This window comes from Ptychodera flava (genome assembly GCF_041260155.1).
Source record: "Ptychodera flava strain L36383 chromosome 23 unlocalized genomic scaffold, AS_Pfla_20210202 Scaffold_24__1_contigs__length_23054250_pilon, whole genome shotgun sequence".
Classification (NCBI taxonomy): Eukaryota; Metazoa; Hemichordata; class Enteropneusta; family Ptychoderidae; genus Ptychodera; species Ptychodera flava.
Genome location: NW_027248278.1, coordinates 15,132,286 through 15,155,493, shown reverse-complemented (window position 1 = coordinate 15,155,493; position 23,208 = coordinate 15,132,286). Strand labels below are relative to the sequence as shown.

General features: G+C 38.0%; 1 protein-coding gene across 1 annotated transcript; it reads right to left on the bottom strand.

The window, feature by feature from the left end:
* Positions 1 to 295: 295 nt before the first annotated feature.
* LOC139124696 (death-associated protein kinase 1-like) lies at positions 296 to 22,177 on the bottom strand. Its single transcript, XM_070690816.1, has 8 exons — positions 22,109 to 22,177; positions 7,626 to 7,682; positions 4,930 to 5,070; positions 3,754 to 4,017; positions 3,487 to 3,610; positions 2,570 to 2,718; positions 1,841 to 2,022; positions 296 to 812 (listed from the first exon to the last, which is right to left on the bottom strand). Exons 1-8 carry the CDS (start codon positions 22,175 to 22,177, stop codon positions 296 to 298), a joined length of 1,503 nt encoding a protein of 500 aa, XP_070546917.1.
* Between the last annotated feature and the right edge of the window lie 1,031 nt (positions 22,178 to 23,208).

The following is a 23,208-nucleotide window of genomic DNA, read 5'->3' as shown; positions in this document are numbered from 1 at the left end:
TGTCTCTTTATATCCATTATCATAGAGAATTTTTCCTGTGTTTCATGATTCATCCACTTGACGTCACATTCGTATCCCAGAGCACGGAGTAGTGTAGCATCATATCCAGCGCACAGCAAATCTGTAGTTGCATCTTCGGCGCCACGTTTCTCGTCAAAGACACCGGCACCTTTCATGTCTGCTTCGACAATCTGCTGCACTGAGTAGAATTTAGCTTTTTCCGGGTCGACATGATTCCTCAATGAATGAGCGCTAAGAACTTTGATTTCGATGTCACTGCCAGGGCAACTGATTTCTAAAACGTTATTGACCTGTTCAGACACCATCTCCAGTAAGTTGTGGCAGTCTCCGATGTTTCTTCATCCTTTGTCCTAACACAGATATGAATGGCTCTCCAACCCCTGGTCATGTACACCAAACATTCAACCACATGGCAAACTTTGATACCATTCTTCCATATTCCACTGGGAGTCTGACCTAGGTCACGGAAATGATTGTAAAGTCTTGCCTCTAGTCGTGGAAACAATCCAGGTGAGAAGCTATCTGTTTCATCTCGACATTGAGTTCTTCGACCGAAATAGATTTGTTTTGTTGGATCCACTGCCCACTGTGATTCTGGCATGTCGTCCATCAATAATGCAGGTGCGATGTACAGCATATCGCTAAGAGATACCGAAGGGCTGTGGTCGGCTTCAAAGACGAGCTCGAATATCTTCAAAAGATTAAGAAGTAGTTCAGTGTCGGCAAAGCCACTGAACACTTCGTCAATGTCACTTCGACTGTCGAATTTCTGATTCTTACGTAACTTCTTGCTGTATTGACGAAAAATTTAAGTGGCTAGCATCGGTCCAAAAACTCTGGAGCACAGCCACTGGATATTGAGGACAATGGTATCATCGCCATGTGAATGTTTGATAAACAGAAGCTGCAATTAAGGAAAAATTAATGTTCAGAAAATACCTAATAAATATAAATTTCCATTACAATTTGATAACATTACTTCTATTAAGATGACAATAAATAATTCTGCTCAGGGTATTGAATAATGTACCGTACATATCCCATATAAGCAGTTTAGTGAGGTCTCATAGCTAAAACATCCATGATATATTAAACGAGAAGACATGCAAAATACTATAATAGTATATTGATAGTACAAATATAGCGATCTTATTGGTCGAGACGCAAAGAGAAACATGGTATATTCGCGATATACCACGGCTGGCACATGCGCGAACTCTCGGCGAGAGCAAATTTTAAATTCCTTTTTTGACGTTTCATGTCAAAATTCCAATACACTGTCATGGTATAAAAGCAATAAATCACACCCAGCGACGGCATACCACTCCGTTTTGATCAGTTCAAGAATTATATGCACTCGCTATTGCTTGTGCATATATGCCGTAAAATGGTCAAAATCTCGTGGTATAGCGTCGCTGGGTGTGCTTTATTGCTTTATTATAACATTAAAAACATGATTGTGCCATCTGTAAGGAGCTTAATATCTATCTCCGGCTATAGGAACAAGTGACAACATTCCGTTTTTTCTTCTGCAATTAGTGTGGACACCGATTATCGGACACAAACAATACTTTGTCCGATGTCAGCAGTAGAAGTGAATTTTTAGCAAGTACAGAGGTGATTGTGATACAAAATACAAAATACGATGGAAATCAAGGGTTAAGGTAAATATGTCGCTATTAGTCGTCATGTTGTTTTCACATATAGCGGCAGTGAAGGGGCATATATCGAACATAAATTACAAAGCAACGAATCATCAACTATGAAAACCCCTCCGATCAAAACTAATGGAATAAGATTTTTTTAAGAAATTATCTACCTCTCCAATGTTGTCAAGATAAGATGTAGCCGTTTCAGGAAATCTTCCTCTACCAAGGGATCTATTTTCTTCACTTGTTCCACATAGGCAGGCCAATACCATATTGGGAACTTATCGTTGATTTGCCATTTGTTCTTAACGTCTGCAATCTTCGCACAAAGTTTAGGTATTTGTTCTTCCCTCTAGCAACGGGGATAATCGAAATTGAGACATATTATAATAAGTTAAACTAGTAGTGAACGAAATCCAATGCTTATGAACATTATTTAAAAGGGAAACATTAAAATGATTTTAATATGCCGTATGCTTATAAGGAAGACTGAATTTAATCTATAGCGCGACTTATAGAGTCATTTTGGCAATATGAATATGTATTGTGACTTACCATTTCGATTGGCAGTCATGTTAACTTTTTTTGTTTCGAATGCGACACAATTCATTGCCTTCAATCGGTTTTTTCTAAGCTTTAACCGTAAATCATTAAGATTTAAGCGTGTTTGAACTATTTCAACTTCTCTTAAACAGTTTGGCGGAGATAATTGGGTATAGCCTTGGAAAACAGTGAACTAATCAAGTTTTAGCACATTTCAAAGTACAATAAACAAAATACGCCTTGACGTACAGTTAAAACTTCTTAAAATCAATTCTACATTCATATTTTATGATATTATCGTTGTTTTCACGTGTCGTTTCTCATTTGTAGAGTAGTATGTTAATGTTTGAATTTACCTTGCAATCTGATAGACATTTACGCAGTCTGTCCATATCCTTATGTCTGGAATCATGACAATTTAGCAGAAATGTTTCATCCACTATGTTCAGATATTCCCCGAACATGACCTGAATCTGCGCCCGGATGTCTTCAACGATCTTGATTGCTACAAAAGTAAGTATGAAACTGTCAACTGTACACAATACACAAGGTGATAGATGTTGCACAAGAGTTCTATTATTTTGTCCTTAATTACTAATTCCAGGCTAAGGCTTTGAAAATCTGTTTATATATGTTTAAAGCAGTTGAGGAAATCAAACTTCCCATTCTGGAAACAGACAATCCATAAAAATGTCTGGTGACTTTACATAACCTTCCTATAATTCCTGACATTCTTTAAATGAATGGAAGAAGGCCTCTGTTTCTGATAGGTATGTTTGATTACTCATTATTAGTGTGGTAGAATAAGTATTGATCAAAATTGTAAGAAATATCACATAAAACCGAGCTGTGTAAGGACATCGAATTTTAGCTTCAAATAAACGTGTTGGTGAAGGGTTCTCATGTCAAACTAGGGTTGTAATTACATGGTTGCAATTTTTCTGTAGTTTATCTGTAATTTAAGACAGCAGTGCTACAAAGAAGCAAACAGGTCCATTGCATAACGAGCTAGATTGTCCACACTTTATAATCTGCGGTATCTAATCAGACGTACGTATGCGTGTTTTGCGCTGTGCGTGAAATACCACAGACTGATTTTATAGTTATACATTTGTTGCTATTAGATATTCATAATTTACGACGGCCTGGAGGCTCGGCTTTGAAATAAATTCACTACAGTTTTACAAGAAGGGGCTACACTGATGATGTCAATCGTATTTGGATACTTGCGGCAATGTTTTAGAAAACAGTGATATGTGCATATTTTACTCACCATGATCGTGTAGAGGCGTTTCCACCATATCAGCTCCACTTGCCACTAAAATCACTGTTGGCTTGTTTTCGCTACTCTGGTCATCTGATATTCTAGACTTGATGAATCGTGGCCATGTCAGTAACTAGTCATTTGAAGATAAGAAACGATATTTCTTTGAGTCTGTTATATGAGAGTATACATTATCAATGAAGAGATATCAAATTTAATATTTTGATGTAGAATTAGATGTTGTGTTATGAGATGACGTAAACTTCATCAACTTACCTCTTCCGTTAGTGTACCATCAAAATCGTCTATTACGTCCATTATTTTGAAAACAACCAAGAACACTGAGTCGTCCGCCCTCAAGAACATATTATGAGTCACGTAATATTCTGGTTGTCCAGCAAAATCCCACGCTCTGTATTTACCAGCCTTTGGTATATTGACAATGTTGACTTCAATACCAGGCGTCGGTATATGTGTGGTTTTGTCTGGAGGAGGTGCTCTCTCCTCGGATCGACGAGTGAAGTATGCTTCCAAGAAGCCCTGGTCAGTATTACAAGGAATAAAGAGAACGATGGGCAAATTATGAAGCCTTCCTTTCATCATGGTGTTACTTTGTCTTGTGAACTTGGGATATTTTCTGCCTTTTCAAGCACAAATGACAGTAAAAGGTATATGTTTGCCAGATTACATGAGCTATAAACGATCAGATTAAATCTCTTTGAACGAAAGCCGAATAGCCGACTACACCGCATTAATGATTTCTGTCATTAATAAATGGAACATATAGCAAAGTTTTGTTGTAAGTGAAAGCAATAAAAATACTGGCAGCAAACGTTTAATGAGCAGTAACAGTAATGTATTACTTTTGATAGAAACGTGAAAATGTAAATCGTAATCTTATATGAATGTAAATCTAACTTAAGTATCTTCACATCGCTGTGTGTATGCATCTATGTGTGAATACATCGGATCTTGCTGCCGCATTTTGATCACAGATATTGTGCATTTTTCTTTTATCGTTTTACAATTTAAAATCAAGAGCATGCAACTAACTTGTTGGCAGCATACTTTGTTTAACAATGCATGTTTAAAATGGTGCATGCCATGGAACCCCGCCAAAATCCTCGCTGGGGCCGGAGAACACAAGCTCATGTAATATGTCAGTCACATATAATACACTGACTGATAACATTCTGCTAACACACACACACAACACACACACACACACACACACACACACACACACACACACAAACACACACAACACACACACACACACAACACACAAACACACAAACACAAAATCTCTCCCTCCCTCCCCTCCCCCCCCCCCCCCCCCCCCCCCCCCCCCCCCCCCCCTCTCTCTCTCTCTCTCTCTCTCTCTCTCTCTCTCTCTCTCTCTCTCTCTCTCTCTCTCTCTCTCTCTCTCTCTCTCTCCTCTCTCTCTCTTACCCGTTGTAATGATTTCAGAAGAGTGGTTTTTCCAACACCACCAAATCCACACACATTTATCTTGCTACTGTTTCTAGTAACCCCCGGCTCTTTCATCAATACACTAAACTTTGCTTCCATGGCAGCCTTTCTCTTTGCAGCCTGAAATACAATGGTAACGTTACGAAAAGTTACGTTTAGTACGACAAGAACACTTACAAAGATTTTAGATATTAATGATAGGCACACACAAGATGTTTTTGGAGTGACTTCTAGCAGCGAAGCCCGCACATGTTAAGTTTTGTAAAAGCAGTAACATTTTGATGGCTTCTTATAATTCAACGTCGATCAACATCAATCCAGTGATAGTAATAGTCGACGACTGCAATGCTGTTGCATTTTCTAAGAGTGAGACTCAACTGTCTTGCAAAAACATTGCCAAACGTTCTTTACTGTCAATGCTGCCATTCAAAATATCTCTCTTAGCCCTTTGTACGTATGAACTGCAAAAAACAATCAATTTATCACCACCAATATCTTTGTATTTCGTGAACTATAAATTGCTGGAGATCACTTGTACTGCTTATTGCCTTTCCACGGACTTACGTTCTTCCCTTTGCAATCTGCATTCTTTCAATAGATTATTCTAAGGTGATAAATATGAGTAGATAAGCTCCCAGTGGCAAGGCTGTGTGTTACCGGCTATACACACAACCCTGCCTCGCAGAACCACATGGTATGGCGATAACTGTTAGTCAAACGTCACACAGACATGTTTTACAAGTGGCCCCGACTGTATTTTGTCTCAGACTTGCTCAGAGACACGCAGAGAAAATATCATAGGCTGATCGAGACTGCAAAGTTTTGAGCCAATAAAACGCCTGAATTGGGAAAAATTACTTTTCGAGAGGTATAAGTTCTGCTACAGTGTATTAATTTTATTTTGTATGATTAGAGAACGTCCAGCAATCGCGTTAGAGTAACACGACTTGTACTTCACAGTCAAGAAATCCGTTTTTGCGAAATCCGTGTGTGACAAACCTGAAACTCCAAACTCAAATGACAAGCGTTGTAAGGGACCGTCTAAAGTTGTCGCATAAGTTCAAGAAACAGAATTCCTTCGTTTACATCAAAATCCTCCCCAAAACGAAACTTCAAATCAAACTTCATTTTGGAATAGTATTAACCAGGGCACAACACGAACGAGTTGGAAACAGTTACAGCAAATTTTTATCTTGTTCCGATGATGTCAAACGTTCTCTTGTCGTTAGGCAGTCGTTTTCTACATGAAACCGGCCACTTTTCACCTACATCTTTTCCGAGAGCGATTTACACGCTCGCTTCTCCATAGACTTGATGTTCAAAACTGACATTCCTTTCGATCTGTATTGTTACTCACGGGTTTATCGATCGCCGTCTCATTTTCTGTTATTCTAGGTAACAAAAAGGATACAAAGTTGTGCTGAAAACAGCAAAAATACCTCCTGCAGTGCTATGGCAGACAACGGCACACGCGCGGTAGACGTTGCATAGCACATACTACACTGCCGATAACAGTCTAGGCTGAAATTAACATTCTCGTTTGTATTACCTTCGTGGCTTTACATGTTTTTTCAAAAACAAATAAGATGTCCGTATTTTCAAGTTTTTGTCTTTGTGTTCAATTCTGATATCAGAGCAAAATCCTTTAGACATTGCGACTGTGTGAGTCGGGTGTGTTAGTCGGCACGTACGCGTCTTAATCAAGGATGGGCATATAAAAATCAAAACGGTTCAAATTGAAGGAATACTCTTAAGGTAATATGCACCTCGAAAGTGAAAGACTTAAACTTTTGCTCAAACTTTCCTCAGTGAAACTTTCAACCATTCTCTTACCAAAGCAAGAATAAAAATATGGGGTCACCGTGCAAACTTTGGTACTAGAGAGACAAATAACTTACCATTTCTCGATATTTGAAATTCAAAATGGCCGCCATCCCTTGTGTTAACTTTATGGAGAAAAATAGAAATGTTCGAATTTCGAAAAACTAAGCCATGGAAAAGTTTTCTTTCACCAAGAGCTTTAAAATGAACCCCGCATGTGGTATATCAGAAGGGAATTGTAAAAGTTTGAGAGTCTGAATGTCTGTCCCCGAGGTGCGGTCTACCTTAAGCAGACTGTCGCATTATTGTTAGCCTGCAGCTGTTGGGTAGATCATTAGGTGAACGCGATGGCACACGGACATACGAACCTTGCTCGGCCGGCCAGTTACTGCTGCCGAGGAAAGTAAAGTCTGTGCAGAACGTTACGCTTATGGTACGAGTACCCTCTACCCAACGTTCTCGCTACGGATACAATGTCAACCTCAATCACAACAACGTCAGTAAATGTTATATTTCCATAGCAGAGTGTGTGTTAACCGTGACGGAAAACGTTTCACGAAGCAGCAGTTCACATCCATTTAACAGTTTGTCTTTGACGTGTCGTATGTGAGATGTCGGTAAGAATGCATTGAAAAGGTAAATGTGACTGCTAACGTCACGTTGTTGTTAAGTCTAGGTGTGTGTATATCGAATTAATCCTCCTCGCTCCTTGAAAATGTCTGATGAACAGAACACTCTACTTTGTTCTCTCTATAGCTAAAGTGGAAGCAAATATCAACCCTGACATATGATGATACATTTGGTTAAATTTAAAAATCTTTTAGGGCGTCTTGAATTGAACGAAATAAACTTACTTTTAACAATGATATCAACCTTCTGTCATCAGCAACATCAAGAGGAGTTTGTCCACCCTAAATAAAATGGAAACAGAAGATGCGAGTTATTTACATGATTAAGTCTTGAGAAAATTGGTAGCAACGCTAAAAAGAAACCGTTATACCTGCTACAAATCAAGGAATATGGTCATTGAAATAGCGGAATTGTGATTAATTTGCGTGAAAATAGCCAAGCACAAGAAGGAACGTAACACGCGCAAACTCTGTTGATCAAATCTGCACTTTTAATGAATTTTGTTTCTTGTTCTTGACGTGCAATGCATCTACACTGTACCAATATTACCTACCACTTTAAAAGCGAAGCTGTATGTCTGAAAATCTATACTTACATGAATATAAGTGCATAGTTGTAAAAAAAATAACTAAATAATGAAATCAGTTCCCCAAGTTTTGAACATTCTTAGCAGAAAAACAGCTCTATGTTTTTATGTATGGCTTTATCAACCGAAGATATTTTTGATATGATAATATATTTCATCCATACAATCTAGTTGACAATATAGGATACCCCTCAATGTTTTTAAATCTGACAAAAGCAAAACTTCTCAATAAATGCGCGAATAAGGATAGTTCTTTTCTCACATTCCTGGCCACTTGGAGTGCGTGATCCACGGTGTGGGAAAAATCGATCCCACACCCTAAGAAATCGTCCCACACTCTGAAGTAAATATTTCACGAGCTCTGATTGGATGATAAACAGTCTGTTTCGTTCAACGCGCAAAATGATATCCAATTGTACGACGAGTAACACACGGACTTGATCTACAAAGTATGCAGGTCAGAGTACAGTGGCAGACGACAGAGTTGTCACGATTCTAGATAATGTTGTACATGTCCTATGTTAATTTAACGCATTTTGTGTTCATGTGAGAAAAAGCATCTCACACACCAAGCACCTGGGATCAGATTTCTCACATTCGTTGGGGATATTTTGTCTCACACGAGCCGCAGGCGAGTGTGAAACAAAATATCCCTAACTCGTGTGAGAAATCTGATCCAAGGTCCTTGGGGGTGTGAGATTCTATTAATCTCGTCCTGTACTTCAAATGGTACACTATATTCCAAAACAATTTCGTGGTGACATCCTTTTCATTTACCGCTGCCAAGTGTGGAGGAGTTTCTCCAGACTGCCATATTATAGGCCTATATACGACATAAACGATAATGTGATGAAACCATCGCTTTATATCTAATGTTTGACTTTAGTCTATAATCTCTCTCTTCAGCCTTCGATATTGTAAACAAATGATGTGGTAAAATTTTCTATCATTTTCAAACTTAAAAATATGCCCGCTTGAAAAAGGTTTTGCTTACCGCCGTCTACTGAATGACCTGTATTGATGTACAACAGTGCAATTATCTGACTAGTCTATAATATAGTTGATATATAAATATAATTTCCTCAGTTCCGAGATATATAGAAAAACGTACAGAACGGGACGGAAGCAAATTAAATATAATACTTCCTCCATTACTCATTCACTTGATGCGGTCACAATGTCATAGAAATTCTTTCCGTGTGGCTTTGCAATAGTTGAAAAATATTGAATGATAAACATGAAATCGTAGGTTGACGTGATTAACGAGGTCACTATTTTACGCAGTGTTGGATAGAAAACCCGTTTTTTTTTGGTTAAGAAGCAAACAGACGTCGTGATACGCGTGTATTTAACCGAATGTATGCAACCCTTTCTTTGCGTCAGGTTAAAAGCGCCTCAGGGACACGAATTTGCAATATCAAACTTTAACAAGCCTCTTCTAATATACCACTTGTGGGGGTTCATTTTAAAGCTCTTGGTGTAGGAAAACTTTCAACTGGCTAAGCTTTTCAAAATTCGAAAATTTTATTTTTCTCCATAGAGTTAACACAGGGATGGCCGCCATTTGTAATTATAGATATCGGTAAACCTTGAGTTATTTGTTTCCCTAGTACACAAATTTGCACGGTGACCCGATTTTTAATCTTCATTTTGAAAGAGAATGGTTGAAAGATATCTTGAGGAAAGTTTGAGCAAAAGTTTAAGTCTTTCACCTTCGAGGCGCGAACTACCTTAAACGGTTACACAAGCGGAATCCTTGAGTCTCAGTCTGGCCATACGAACGTATTTCTGCACACTCATGACATATTGCAACTCGTCAGTGTCATGTAGTCTAAAAGTAGCGTAGACATATTTTATTGACAGCATTGCGTATCAAAAAAATGACACAAATACCACTTTTTAATAACATCATCGCTCAGGAACGCGTATCATGTTTACAATATGGAGCTCTGAACAACAACAAATGATAAAAGTGGGGGATTCTGAAAATACTCGAAAATGACAATGTTTACATCGAGCCGTTGAGATTTGAAAAGTGAAGTGCAAAGTAAAGTCAAAGTCTTTTCAGAGAAACATTGATTAAAACCATATCAGAAGATACAATTGTCAGTAAGGGAAGTGAAACACTTAATATCAGTACTAGTTATAACACAATTTGTCAGTGTTGGTAAGTTAAAATGAGTTACGAAGTGACAAAGATCAGTTGGCTCAGTAAATTAACATATAATGCATAATTTTATGTAAGTTGGGAAAGTTATAAAGTTGGTGTCAAATCGTGCCTTTTGCAACATTTCCTTCTTTCACTATTTCGGACTTATCTGTGTAAATAAACTGTATTCCGAGCCACTTATTATGTATAATCGGAAGATATTCAATTTGTGCTATTTCTTTAAAAAATGGAGAGTGGAAGGGAGACTTCGAAGCTGGGTTTTTATCATTGCTGTCCAGTAATAAAAATGTAAATATGTGCTTGCAATTGACAACATGGTGCGACAGCGTCAGTTACTGAGAGCATTACGATTTAGGCCGGTACCTTCAGTCATACACCATGAATTAAACTGCATAACACTACGATGTATTTTACATAACTTTATAATCTATTACTCGAGGCATGTTTCATACCGATTAGGAAGCCAATTTAATTCTTTCGAGTTAAGCCAGCGTTTAGTAGAAATCTCGTGGAAGAGGACAGCCAATTCTGATAATTATCCACCAATAAAATGTCGTCAAGAATCCACGGCAAATTCCTTCACTCTGTTGTCATTGCTTTTTCTCGGTCGGTGCACATATCGACTTCAACGGTTACATTGCTACGTACAGTCGTGCGAACTAGCCATCACATGTTACCATTTGCTTTCTGATAACATTCACTTGTAAATGTGTACAGACAGTATTTCAATGACCAGTTACTTATTTGTATGTTGTGTGTCAATGGTGACATTTGTCGGGATTAACATATGCTTTTAACTCCAAAATTCCTGAGACAACAATTATAACGCATACATGAAGGATGCCCTCAAGCGAAGATACTCAGTGAAGCGTCTGTTCAGGAATCTCATTGAGAACTGATTGCGCGGAAGAAAATATCTTGTCAATACAAGTAGAGTAAATTAAACATCCAAAATGAGGGATTCATTTAAGACTTGTATCTCTAAAAGTGGTGAATTTAAATATAAACATACAAGCTTATACAAATAAACTATTACTGATTGTCAATGATTATTATTTTTTGAATGCACACTTGCATTTTCAGCCAGAAAAAAAAATCAGAATCACTAATTCAGGGCGACACCTTTCTCTTACTTTGAAATTTTAACAATTATCGACTGTTCTAAAAGTACAGATTTAATTAATGATGAGGTAATGGAGATTTGCCTAACTAACACAGCCTTTAAAAGTCTCTCACAATTTTTTGCGGAACAACCGGAACTAGTTTTTAGCTCACGTGTGTAAACACGTGGGCTAATGTCATAGCGATGTCTGTCTGTCTGTCCGTGTGTGTGTGTGTGTGTGTGTGTGTTAGTGTGTGGTGGTGTGTGTGTGTGTGTGTGTGTCCGTCTGTTAACACGATAACTCAAAAACGCCTGAACAGATTCAATTCAGATTTTGTACATAGGTACCATGTGCTACTTGCACGAACTGATTAGATTTTGGTTAGTGTGGCTTGCATATTAATGAAGTTATGTAATATCATTTTTTCCGTACAATGGTTTCCCTATGGAGACGGTAATAACAGTGTAGACATATATCAAGAAATACTGCACAAAATTTCATGAAACTATTCACAGATGACAATCTAAGAACATTATGATGATGCTGTGAGTGTCATGTCAATTATCTTCTCATTTGCATATTTAATGAACTTAGTGAGATAACTCTGAAATTCCTGCACCAAACAAATGATACTTGCAACACATATTGACCTGATATATATCTAAATATACTTAGAAGCATTAAACAGTGTCAAGTTAATAAATAGCTCATTTGCATATTTTATGAAGGTTGTAATTAGTCATATAACTCCGATATAACTTCACCAAATGTGATGAAATCTGCTGCAGATACTGATCCGACTGATATCTAACTGTAGTTTAAAGCATTTAGTAGTGTGAAATTAATTAAGGGTTCATTTGCATATCTAATGAACTTTGTAATTATGTATATAACTCTGAAATTACGGCACCTAAGTCAGTAAAATTAGGTACAGATATTGTTTTGATAATATCTAAATATCTTTGTAGAATTATTTAGATTTTCACTCCAACAATTTTGTTTATTTTCACATAAATTGTTGTTCACATATTGCAAATTATATGCATCAAATAAAAATTTGGAGTCACAAGCCTATTTACAATGCTACATCGCTTAACATCACCGTGACCCCTTCGCCATACTTGAAACAAGGAAAATCATAAATTGATGAGAAATATGTCCCTTTTTAATTAATTTGTTGGGATTTTTAAATACTTTGTCAATATATCAAAACTCAAACACTTAAAACTTACAACTCGAACATAAATTAGTGATCATTCGCTTCGATAAAGTGTGTATGTGCGATGTATGATAGTGAGCATGCGTGCGTGAGTGCTTCACGAACTCTACAACGTGTTGAGCGGTCTCAGTCAGAAAAATGTAACAACTTAGCCGGCTATTGAACCACTCTTTTTTGGGAGTGGAGATTTAGCCGAGCGGTTCTGTCTATGGCCTTTCAGCTAGGCGACTGATGCCGTATGTTGTGGGTTCGAATCCGATTGAAAACTAGCCGTATTTTCTACCCTGGGTTGGTAACACTGCTGGTGGACAGAATTGTCCCCGAGGTTATTGTTCGCCCAGTTAAAGCGATGAAATTCGTTTCTTCGCTTCGATAAAGTGTGTATGTGCTATGTATGATAGTGAGCATGCGTGCGTGAGTGCTCCACGAACTCTACAACGTGTTGAGCGGTCTCAGTCAGAAAATGTAACAACTTAGCCGGCTATTGAACCACGCTTTTTAGGAAGTGGAGATTTAGCCGAGCGGTTCTGTCAATGGCCTCTCAGCTAGGTGACTGATGCCGTATGTTGTGGGTTCGAATCCGATTGAAAACTTGCCGTATTCAATCATCACTAACAACGTCCGCTTTCATGCTAAAAGCTCTGACATAAAGTTGTATGGAGACAGGTTCCCATAAAAACCACGGTGTAATTTTTACAATGAGCACAGCCCCATACAGTGGACGCGCGCGTCGTTGAGTGCGCGTTCTATTGTTTGCAGCTATGATGACGTAGCAAGTGACTCGATCACCCTTAAGTCACATGCCGCTTCACAAAGCCATCGGAATAACTGGAAACAAATAAGAACGTACATTCGACACGACAACAAACATGAGATAAGCGAGGAAATACGGCTGTAACAAATAATCGGTCAAACTAAACCAAGAAATGCCATAACTGTTGAAAATATTTTTTCCAACCGTGAAATTTCTGCCATCCTGTAAGTTTCCAAATGTCCACATACGAACAATTATTTTAAGTTATTCAAAATATATTTCTAAAAACCAACACCGACTGTCAAAATGTCAGAAATATCATCGAATTCATATTATCGTATCATATTCAAGCGATGAATACGATGAAGTCACAATATTGGATAATTTGCATTTTCATCGTTGACAGTGGCCGAGATTTCCGTTTTACTTAAATACTGATTGCATTTTTACAATTTTGAAGAGGCTTCTCCGAAGTACGAACTTGTGAAAATTATATGCTCCACAGACTGGTGTGAAGATCAGCCACAAAATATGTTTACATGATGTGGACTGCCAGTGGGGAGCTGCCGTAGATCAGCAAAATGGTTTGATATATTAACATTCAAACACTTAAAACTTACAACTTGAACATAATATAGTGATCATTCAATCATCACTACTTTTTAAAATAATTGTTCGTATGTGGACATACTGTCAATGGCAGTATTTATCATCTTGGAACATAACACAGATCTGGCTACAATTACGATAAGAAGTTACATAAAGTTTTAAGCCCATAAAATGTTCCTATAAAATTTAGGTAAAATTTGAATCTTCATTGAAAAAAGCCTCAGATATAGGACCGATATCACTGCAAATATTCTTTCCTCTGATGTCATTCGATTTGTACTGAAACTATTTAAGATTTGAAAAAAAAAAACTGACCAAACCCAAAATAGTTTGAACCATGTGCTAATGGATATTCTTATTACCTTTGCAATAAATGATGTCAATTTTGAATCAATGCTAGTTGACATAAGCCAATGATAAAATGATTTCCCGGCACAGTGGTTGCTTTGGAGGAAATGAAACGACGTCAAAGATAACTAACATGTTCAGAACTTTATCAAAGGGGACGCGGTGATTATCATGTCATACCAGTTGTGAAAGTCAACGATCGGTAAAACGTTTCGAATGATTGTAACCAATGTACGCTTACGTGAATCATTTTATCGTAAACTGTTTTTACCGTCAAAAGGTGGGTTAATGTTTTGATGCAGAACTTCAGGTAAGAGATCTAAATGATTTTGTAAAGTGTCTCTTGTGCAAAATAGGAGGAAAGAATGAATTGAAATTATATTACCATGCCCTGTCCGTCGCATTTTTATTGGTCGAGCTGACCCACGTGACTGCCCACAAATACACAGGATTGGTTTCTTTCCATGCCCGTTAATATAAACAATATCGTAAACATATTAACTTTACGGCTAAAGCGAAAATTGTGATTTGTACAAAGATCATAATAAACAACAAAATAAAATGGAGCATTTGTGGGCCAAGTTTAGATGCTTTTTTCAAAAAATCTCTAGATTTGCCAAATTTTGCTGCGCGCACTACTCACTAACAGGTTCTGGGGCCCCGTTGTCGTTCGCACGGGAATTTTCGTAAATTTTGACGGTTATTCGGGGTTCGTTGATAATATAATGGAAATAACAGACTCCGCGCTGACCATCATTAACGTTTATTTATGGGCAAGGGCGAGTGGGGAGCAAACCACGGCTCGCAGCCTCGCCCGTTAATTTGGCTTTCCTCTCGCCCATGCCCATAAATAAACGTTAATGGTCAGCACGTCGCCCATTGTTTCTATGGTATAGAATCAATTTGAATACATTGTTAAACAGAGTGTCATTCACAGCCAGGCTAGTAAGCAATAAAGACTCACCGATTCAATATGCTGTCAAATGTTTCACTCATGCGATATTTGAACGATATTGGAATACAGAAATTTAAAGAAAAAGCGATAATATCTTATGAGAATTAGCATATCACACAACATGGTAATAGTAACATGTTTCGCTAATTTAACAAATCAGATCTCTCATATTTACGAAACTAGAGTTCCCCCTCCGGCATATTACGCAATTATTGCTAAATGTTCAAACAACATTCAGTAATAATAATTGTGCAATGTGTCAGTATGAAAATTATCTCAGAAAATGCAGTGCTAGTAAGCGAGTTGAGAGATAAATTATGTGACTCTCCCCCTTTTATGTTCGCAAATTTTGAAGGCTTTTAACTAGATGAATTTTTGTGAAAACAATTTCAGAAAAAAAACCCATTAAGTTCAAGGGCTTCAAAATAGGATAAATTCAGTAAAGCACAGATTAAATTCGATTTCACAAATTATCGGAGTCTTATAGAGCGATGGAAGTGCAGATAACTAAATAAAGTCTTTCACGAAATAACATAAAAAGTCAATGAAATGGTGATAAAATAGAGTCTAGGTCATGGTTTTCATTCATTTAGCAATGTAACATATTAGTTTAACATGTTGGCTATAGAAGGTCAGACTTGGTCACGTGGGGACATGTACATGTGGCTCCGGATACCTGCATTAATGTAACAATTCACTGTTTTAGGCGGAGTAATCCTGACTTTATTTTGTCATCGTAACGCTAAACTAGATGAATTGTTCATGTGGCTCTGATCAAGTTAAGAGAATAAAGCCCAATTGTACATTCAGTAAAATGATGCACGATATGGAAAACAAACAAACAAACAAACAAACAGATTAGCTTCTTCTGCTAAGCGATTTGACATAAATGATTACAAAAGCATTTAAGAATTTTGCCCATTCTGTGAGTGCATATTACTTGTGTGGTGGTAGGGGATATCTCTTGGGCCGGGTGGACTGCTCACTGTACAAATCTGTCGCACTACTTTAGAAAAAATACAATATCATCATGTTTGAAAGGAAAGCGGTTGTTAAAAATAGGATAGACAGGGACAATGTAATTTTAATTCAGTTCACTGAATTCTCCTTTCACGACTAAATTTTGAAGTAAAATTAATTGAAAAAACTACCCGTATATACGGATATTGGCAGAGAAGCTGATGCGAGCGTTAGGCGAGCAATCCAATGAATACTATATCTGGCACACCAATAGCCAGATACACAATACATTGACAACACATGTAGGGTGTGAGAAGTCTACCGTATGACGACTTTTGACATCATTACTATGTCCATCAATCACGCTGACAGTAAAACAATGCAGACTTATTTAACTTTAAACCTGTGATCCTGACGTATCTTTGATGATTTTAATTAAGTGTACTAGAGTTACCCAAAGTTTGTGGGCTGACTTCATCAAATATTAAAACAGATGAAGAAATAAATTTTATCAGCGAATCGTGTTCATCAGAAGACGATCGCAAAATTCAGGCAAAAATACGGTTGACAGACCATCGCATAGTTCAGGGTGAACTCTAACGTTTGCAAGACTAGTGACTGGGGCGCTCGTACATCCAAGAAGTGCTGTTGGAACAGGGGCAGACCGGCAAGCACAGGCGGTCTTTAGCTAGGTAGTCTGCTCAATAGACCTATTTTCGGCTCGACTTATCGATCTCGTGGTCGATATGCCCCTACTACAACCTAAATACTCATTAAGGTTGCGGTGGCGGGCATATCTACCCGGATCGAGCGCCTGTGCCTGCCTGTAGTATGTCACTAGAGCCATAGCGCGTTCTGCGTAGACGTCGTATCAAGACATGGCGCTTTTTCCGATCGTTTCTTTCACAGAACGGTCATTTAAAGTTCATACTTTTTTGGTGCCTGCTGTCGTTAAAATTATTATTATTAACGTCTTGCCGTTTTAGAAAAAAATAATGAGGACCTAACCGACATCGTGTGTTCGTCAATTGCTAGGGAATCCGATGTGAAGGAAAGGCGGTGACTTTTTTCAAAGTTGAATAAATTTCCTTTCTGGTTGTGGTAGTCAATTAATCGAAATAATTTTGTTCACAATTAATTAAACTATAGACAGTGGGCTATCTCGATTCCCCGTCTATGATATTCACTGACTCATTCTTTCTCTTTTTTGTCTATCAATGAAAGTATTTTCATCTTCAATACTCTCTCTTAATTTGAAAGATGTAACCTAAATTGTCATTAGTTTCTGACCAACGTATGTACAATAACTTGGCCCGTTCGCAAAAGCACATAATCTTATTTGACGAGAGGTTTTGCGAAACTGTGAATAAATATATTGGATGAACGGTCGTACTTCACGCACTGGGGAGATGAGCTTATTCATGTTGTTGTCTCTGCGAAAAAGGGGGATGTTTAGGCGATAACAAAGGCGATGAATAAAACTAAACTTTTCGGACACCTTATTTTTATCTAAGCGTACACTTGTCGGTTCGGTGTGCGATCGTATGCAGATCGCCCATATTCTCCGTGAAACTAGTCAAAACAATTCTGCAACAATGATGGTGTTTCCTCGTGCACGTCCTTGTTGGACAATTGACGGTGTGTATGGCGAAACGGACGGCAACAGTCCGCTAACCAAGGGAGTATCAGCAATACGCAGTACATTGCATACTTCTGAGAATGAACCCCGTATTTCCATAGCTACCATGGCTGTGTGAACCAGTTATATTATTGGCCTCCCACCATCATACCAACACTTCTACTCCATTTGATCGTATTTTCATTACATGTTGGAGAAACCACTATTTATTAACCCATCATACTGGAAGTAATATTTTTTTAAAATGAACAAATTCTGGAAGACTGGTTATTGAGTAACGTACTATCGCATGCTGTTCCGAATCAAGCGCGACATTCTAGAGAAATGGTCGATGAAATAAACTTTCGATGAATTTTCTTTCTCATATTGAGGTCGAAAAATGAACAAGTTAGGTCAGCTTACAATTATTGTAAACCTTGTGAGCGCCGGCCGATGACTAGTCGACACGATTGGGCCGAAAAAAATATTGTGCTTTTCCGATAACCCGATATAGACCTACCCTATTTTTGACCTGCCGACCCTAAACATTTAGAGCTACGTAAACACACAGGTAAAACAAGAAAGGGAAAACCCATACAATCACGCGTTCGTTACTTGGCATTTCATTTTTGCTTATACGAGGATGACTTTTACATCCCCCCTTTTATATGTATGATACATTTTTGCTGGAAATGTTGTGGCCAGAGTTTGATTACCCCGAACCCCTGAGAAATGCATATTTAAAAATAAAAATATTTTGGAAAAAAATTCCTGCCCACCTATAGCTACCTACTCATCGTGAAAATACTGCAAATATCGTAGATCACAAGGTTTTAAGGGAGGTTACATATTTAACTATGGTGGGAGTTCGAGTTCAGACAACCAAATCAAAAGACGGCCCACACACTTTGATCAAAGCCCATGCAGTACTAGTGCAACATGGTCTCGTCCAGTATATCAAGGTACTTGCAAACAATAATATTTTGCCACTCCATTTATTAAAATTATGGTAATCGGTCCCATGGCCTAGAAGTGGCACGTGTAAAACAGTGTGTATCTTTGCGACAGAGGCGGAATAAACTATGAGTTATATCAATTTATCTAGGAAATCTTCATCCAGACTGCTATGTGAGTACGCACATAGAGCCAGTCGACGTTAGGGACACAAGAAACACGAAGAGCAAAGAAACAGTGGTTTTGAACACAATCGATGTACCCAGTACTTCACCAATAATGTCTGTAACTCTGAACATGAAAATACTCGTAACTTGACGCACTTTGAACATAGCTCGTAACCAGGAACAATGGAAAGCACGTGGGACGTGTAGACCCATAACGGCCACTCGTGTAGTTGGTGCACAGTGAAGATTTTTCTGATCAACAACTTTGACGGACAATGGACTGACCTTTCCTACCGTAACTTTGACCTCCTTCAATTTAGCACAAGATTTTCGTATGGACTATTGGTGCGTGGTTACGGTCGTTACGTGGTGGCAAATCCTAGTCGTACTGATGACTGCTGCGTAAACAGTCACTGAATAAACTTTGCACGCATTTACGGGCACTGAATATTTTTCCGTTTTTAATCGCAAAACCGTCCATATACACGTATAACGGTGACAAAAACAACAAAAGGAATCTGGCGTACATTGTTACTGAATTACTTTGACCAAGAAAAATGAGTTCAAACACTCAAATGCTGAACAGTAATCATACAGAACTTCGCAGGTTTCTGGGCTTAAGCCAAACTGACCGGATCTCAGTTGACCGTGTCGGGCCCGATGTCTACCCTTTCAGCGTCAACTCAACCTTTCAGTCTGGACAACTTTACCTCACAAACCGGGAATATACTAATTTACCTTGGAAACGCCTGCTTGCTCTTCTTGTACACAATGTGTAAAACTGGGTTATTCCTGCTGAGAAATATGACAGCAATATTGCAATGTGAATTTCTTACCATCTTCCTCACAATGATTTTGCATCTGTGTGTCTATTTTATCACGGTCACTGGACCATCTCTGACGATTATTACTAACACAAAATCAGTTCACACTCATCGTGGGAACACATCGCAAAGACGTTCACAAAATGTTCATCACGGAAAGATTACAGTAATCCCCGTTTCAAATAAGTTGGAAAGGTATTATGGGTTGTTTATCTAAATGCAAGATGCTTTTTCTTGTAAACAACTTCCCGACAAATTTTACAGTCACACTCCAGTCTGTACATGACGGTTGTACCCGAACATGTGCTGCCGCCAATGGAGAGTCAAAAGACTTCAAATCAAAAGTAAAAAAGTATAGAAAAATATCAATATCCAAACAATGTAAAAAACGTAATTTTGATAGGGTCAATTTATTGTATATAATAAAAATTCTCCGGGCCACTCAGAACAGCGTAGGATAATGATCTCACTGGTTCATATACTACATTTATACGGTAGGGTAAAAATTGGAACACAGACCGTTATATACTGCTTCCGCCAAGCGAGTCCGCTTAACTAAAGACGGCAAAATGACCGTATTTATTATTGCTAGTCTCTGTAAATTTTGCCGACTATTCGTCAGTAGTTGTCAAATTTCTTGAGTTTGTCCGAAACTATTTCAGTGAATCACTATGACGCAAATTTCAAGACGCCTGAAATACGGGCGCAATATCATTATCAGGATAAAAAAATAAGTTACAGACAATCGAGGAAGAACGTAAGAGTCTATTAATATGCGAATTAAATGAATCCTAGGTTAATTTGAAAGTGAAAAAAGGTAATGTTGTGCCCTGGTTGGGAAAGCAAAGATAACTAAGATTTAAAAAAAGGTAATATTAGAGCAATTTAGTAAAAACCAAGCTCAGAAAAACGTATAGAGAAGAACGACATTATAGCGATCTTCCGAAATTTCATCATGTTTCAGTCTGAATGGCCAACATTTGAGGCTAATCTATGGCAAGTGTCTCATTTTTGAACAACTCCGACAGAGATGAATCAGCCGCGATTTAGTTTCATCACCCCGACCGACCGGAAATAATGCTGCTCAACATCAGTATTTTTTACGACAGTATTCTTTTCATCTTTGATAACTAGTATTTTAAATATAGGCACACATCCCATTTGATGAACAAAATAAGTTAGTTTAGTTTGCTCAACATCGAACTATAAACCGTTCCAGAAACGAGCACGGACTGGAGCATTTAGTTAGATTGCTTATTGTGTCTCGGAGATTATCGCACATTTGTACTTTGAGATGACCTCAAAAAGACAAACGATTGAGAGTGTGCCTGTACACGCTTGTCAAAGTGTTTATATATATATATATATATATATATATATATATATATATATATATATATATATATATATATATATATATATATATATATATATATATATATATATGACTAGAAACGTGATATTGAAATAAGACAGGTTCCCCAGTGTTGTGTAGCGTGGAAATTTAAAGTAGAAAGTAAATTGAAAAACACACAACTACATCTGAGTGTCTGAGCAAACGGTTCCTTAAAACAACTCTTTCGAGAGAATAACCAGTGTAAATCTGAGGTCTCATTCGGGGAAGAAAAAAGGCCAACAGGACGGCGCACGTCAAACTAACTTGAACTGATCCGTTAGCTCAGTTGGTAGAGCATCCGAACTGAATTCGGGGGACATGGGTTCAAGTCCTTTATGGGTCGTTTTTTCAAGCCCCAAAAGTTTGCTGTGCAGAGACACTCAGATGAAGTTGTGTGTTTTTCAATTTAGTTTCTACTATATATAAAACATTATAACGCAAGACATTTTTGACGCAGCAAGGTGCATGAGGCGGGGTTATCAGAACCTGCATGGTCGTACATACTTAGATTATCTGCACAGACCCCCCCCCCCCTCCCATCGTTCGCTATGCCGCTCTATCCTCAACAATATGATGATACGCCCTCAACGGTATTCCTAGCAAGCCAGGCTCACAGAGCCTACCGGGCTATAGCGTAGCGAATTTTTGTACGCTTTAAATATCGTGCTTTAAATATCGTGTTTTATTCACTTTTCGAGCTCTGCTGTAGGTGTAGCTTATTGACTGACGAAATTGTTGAGATAACATCATAATAATTGACCTCAAAAGGTCATATCTGTATCGTGTAAATGGTGTTATCTTAGCGGTTTGTCATGTCGTGATCCTTATCAAACAAACCTCATTTTTTAATTTACCGAGAGAGGATAAGCGAAATTTTGATCGATCCCCTTCGTCTCCATCCGCACGGCATCGACCGATACGGCCGAGTTGATTAAATAAGTTAAATTTAGTTCGACGTTATTTTAAGTTCTTGATCAGAACAGAAATCTCATGCAAAAGCCTTGAATAGTAAAACATTTTGACAAGATTGTACGCTATCCTTACGCCTGTCATCTTCGGTCTGAATCTCGGGGACAGCTGGGGGCACTTTAACCGTCTCTGTGCATAGTGCATGGAGGCTTTTTTTACATTGTCACGCACCGGTCATCCTTTATTGGTTAGTTTACATGCATCTCTTTGCATTTCAGCCAGTGTTGACACTTTCACGTTCACATCGTGTATGTGTCCACAAGTGAAAATTCTATCTTACGAAGCATGCATGTTCACACCTATTTCAGGGCATTGTCTACTAATTCCACAACTTTTGAAGTGTCGATGTGCCATTTTATTTGATTTTCTCTACGAAATAAGCTTTTCTATAAAATTTTCAGATATCTTCCATCAGTTACTAAAGCACCAACATTTGTTGCAAATGGAACTTACGGTAGCTACATGCCTTATAGACATTTTCAGATTTATACATTTTCTGAGTTATAAAAGTCCCAAACCCAAATAAAGTATATATTTTCTAAAAGCCCTGATGTTGGGAAACCGACTGGACACAGTATATCATCCTTATTTTTATAATAGTCACGTGACAACCGTTTTTGCTGAACCTTTCACAAAATCGGTTGTTCCTCCCTTTTGCAAACACGCTGTACAATTTTCCGGTTAAACTTTTTGCATTGACAGGCCTTTGTAATAGCCTTTAAATCCGTAAAGGTGTTAGACTTAGGTGCTTTTCAAGAAATTGTAATTGTCGCACCATGTAATTTGAATAGAGACTCAGAAAAAATCGCACATACGGATTTGAGGGTATTGCTAAGCCGATAGTGTCCCGGAAATAAAAAGTTATTGGTTTTTGAGTGTCCCCAAACTTCATTTCGAATCTACAAGAAACCAAAGCAAATACATACAATGGCTGCCGCTATTCGTCAAGGATTCGATGACCCGATACAGTTTTGAAGGACTTTTGGGACAGTAGACAGAACGGCCGCCACTCTTTACTCTTTAAGATGATAAGCCAAAGAAGAGGTGAGTTTAGGCCGCGCTCAAAAACAAAATATGAACTAAAAATGCTCACGTGTTTCATTATATATTGAAGTTATGTGTAAATTTGAAACTTTGCCACATGTTTGCAACTTCATTGAAATTATTATGATCAA

What these genes read in the sequence shown, in the direction of transcription:
- LOC139124696 (XM_070690816.1), bottom strand. Translation starts at nt 22,177, where the DNA reads ATGCACTATGCACAGAGACGGTTAAAGTGCCCCCAGCTGTCCCCGAGA. An exon ending in TCAGACCGAAGATGACAGGC is followed by an intron (nt 7,683 to 22,108) that starts GTAAGGATAGCG and finishes CATTTTATTTAG; the next exon opens with GGTGGACAAACTCCTCTTGA. An exon ending in GGTTGATATCATTGTTAAAA is followed by an intron (nt 5,071 to 7,625) that starts GTAAGTTTATTT and finishes ATTGTATTTCAG; the next exon opens with GCTGCAAAGAGAAAGGCTGC.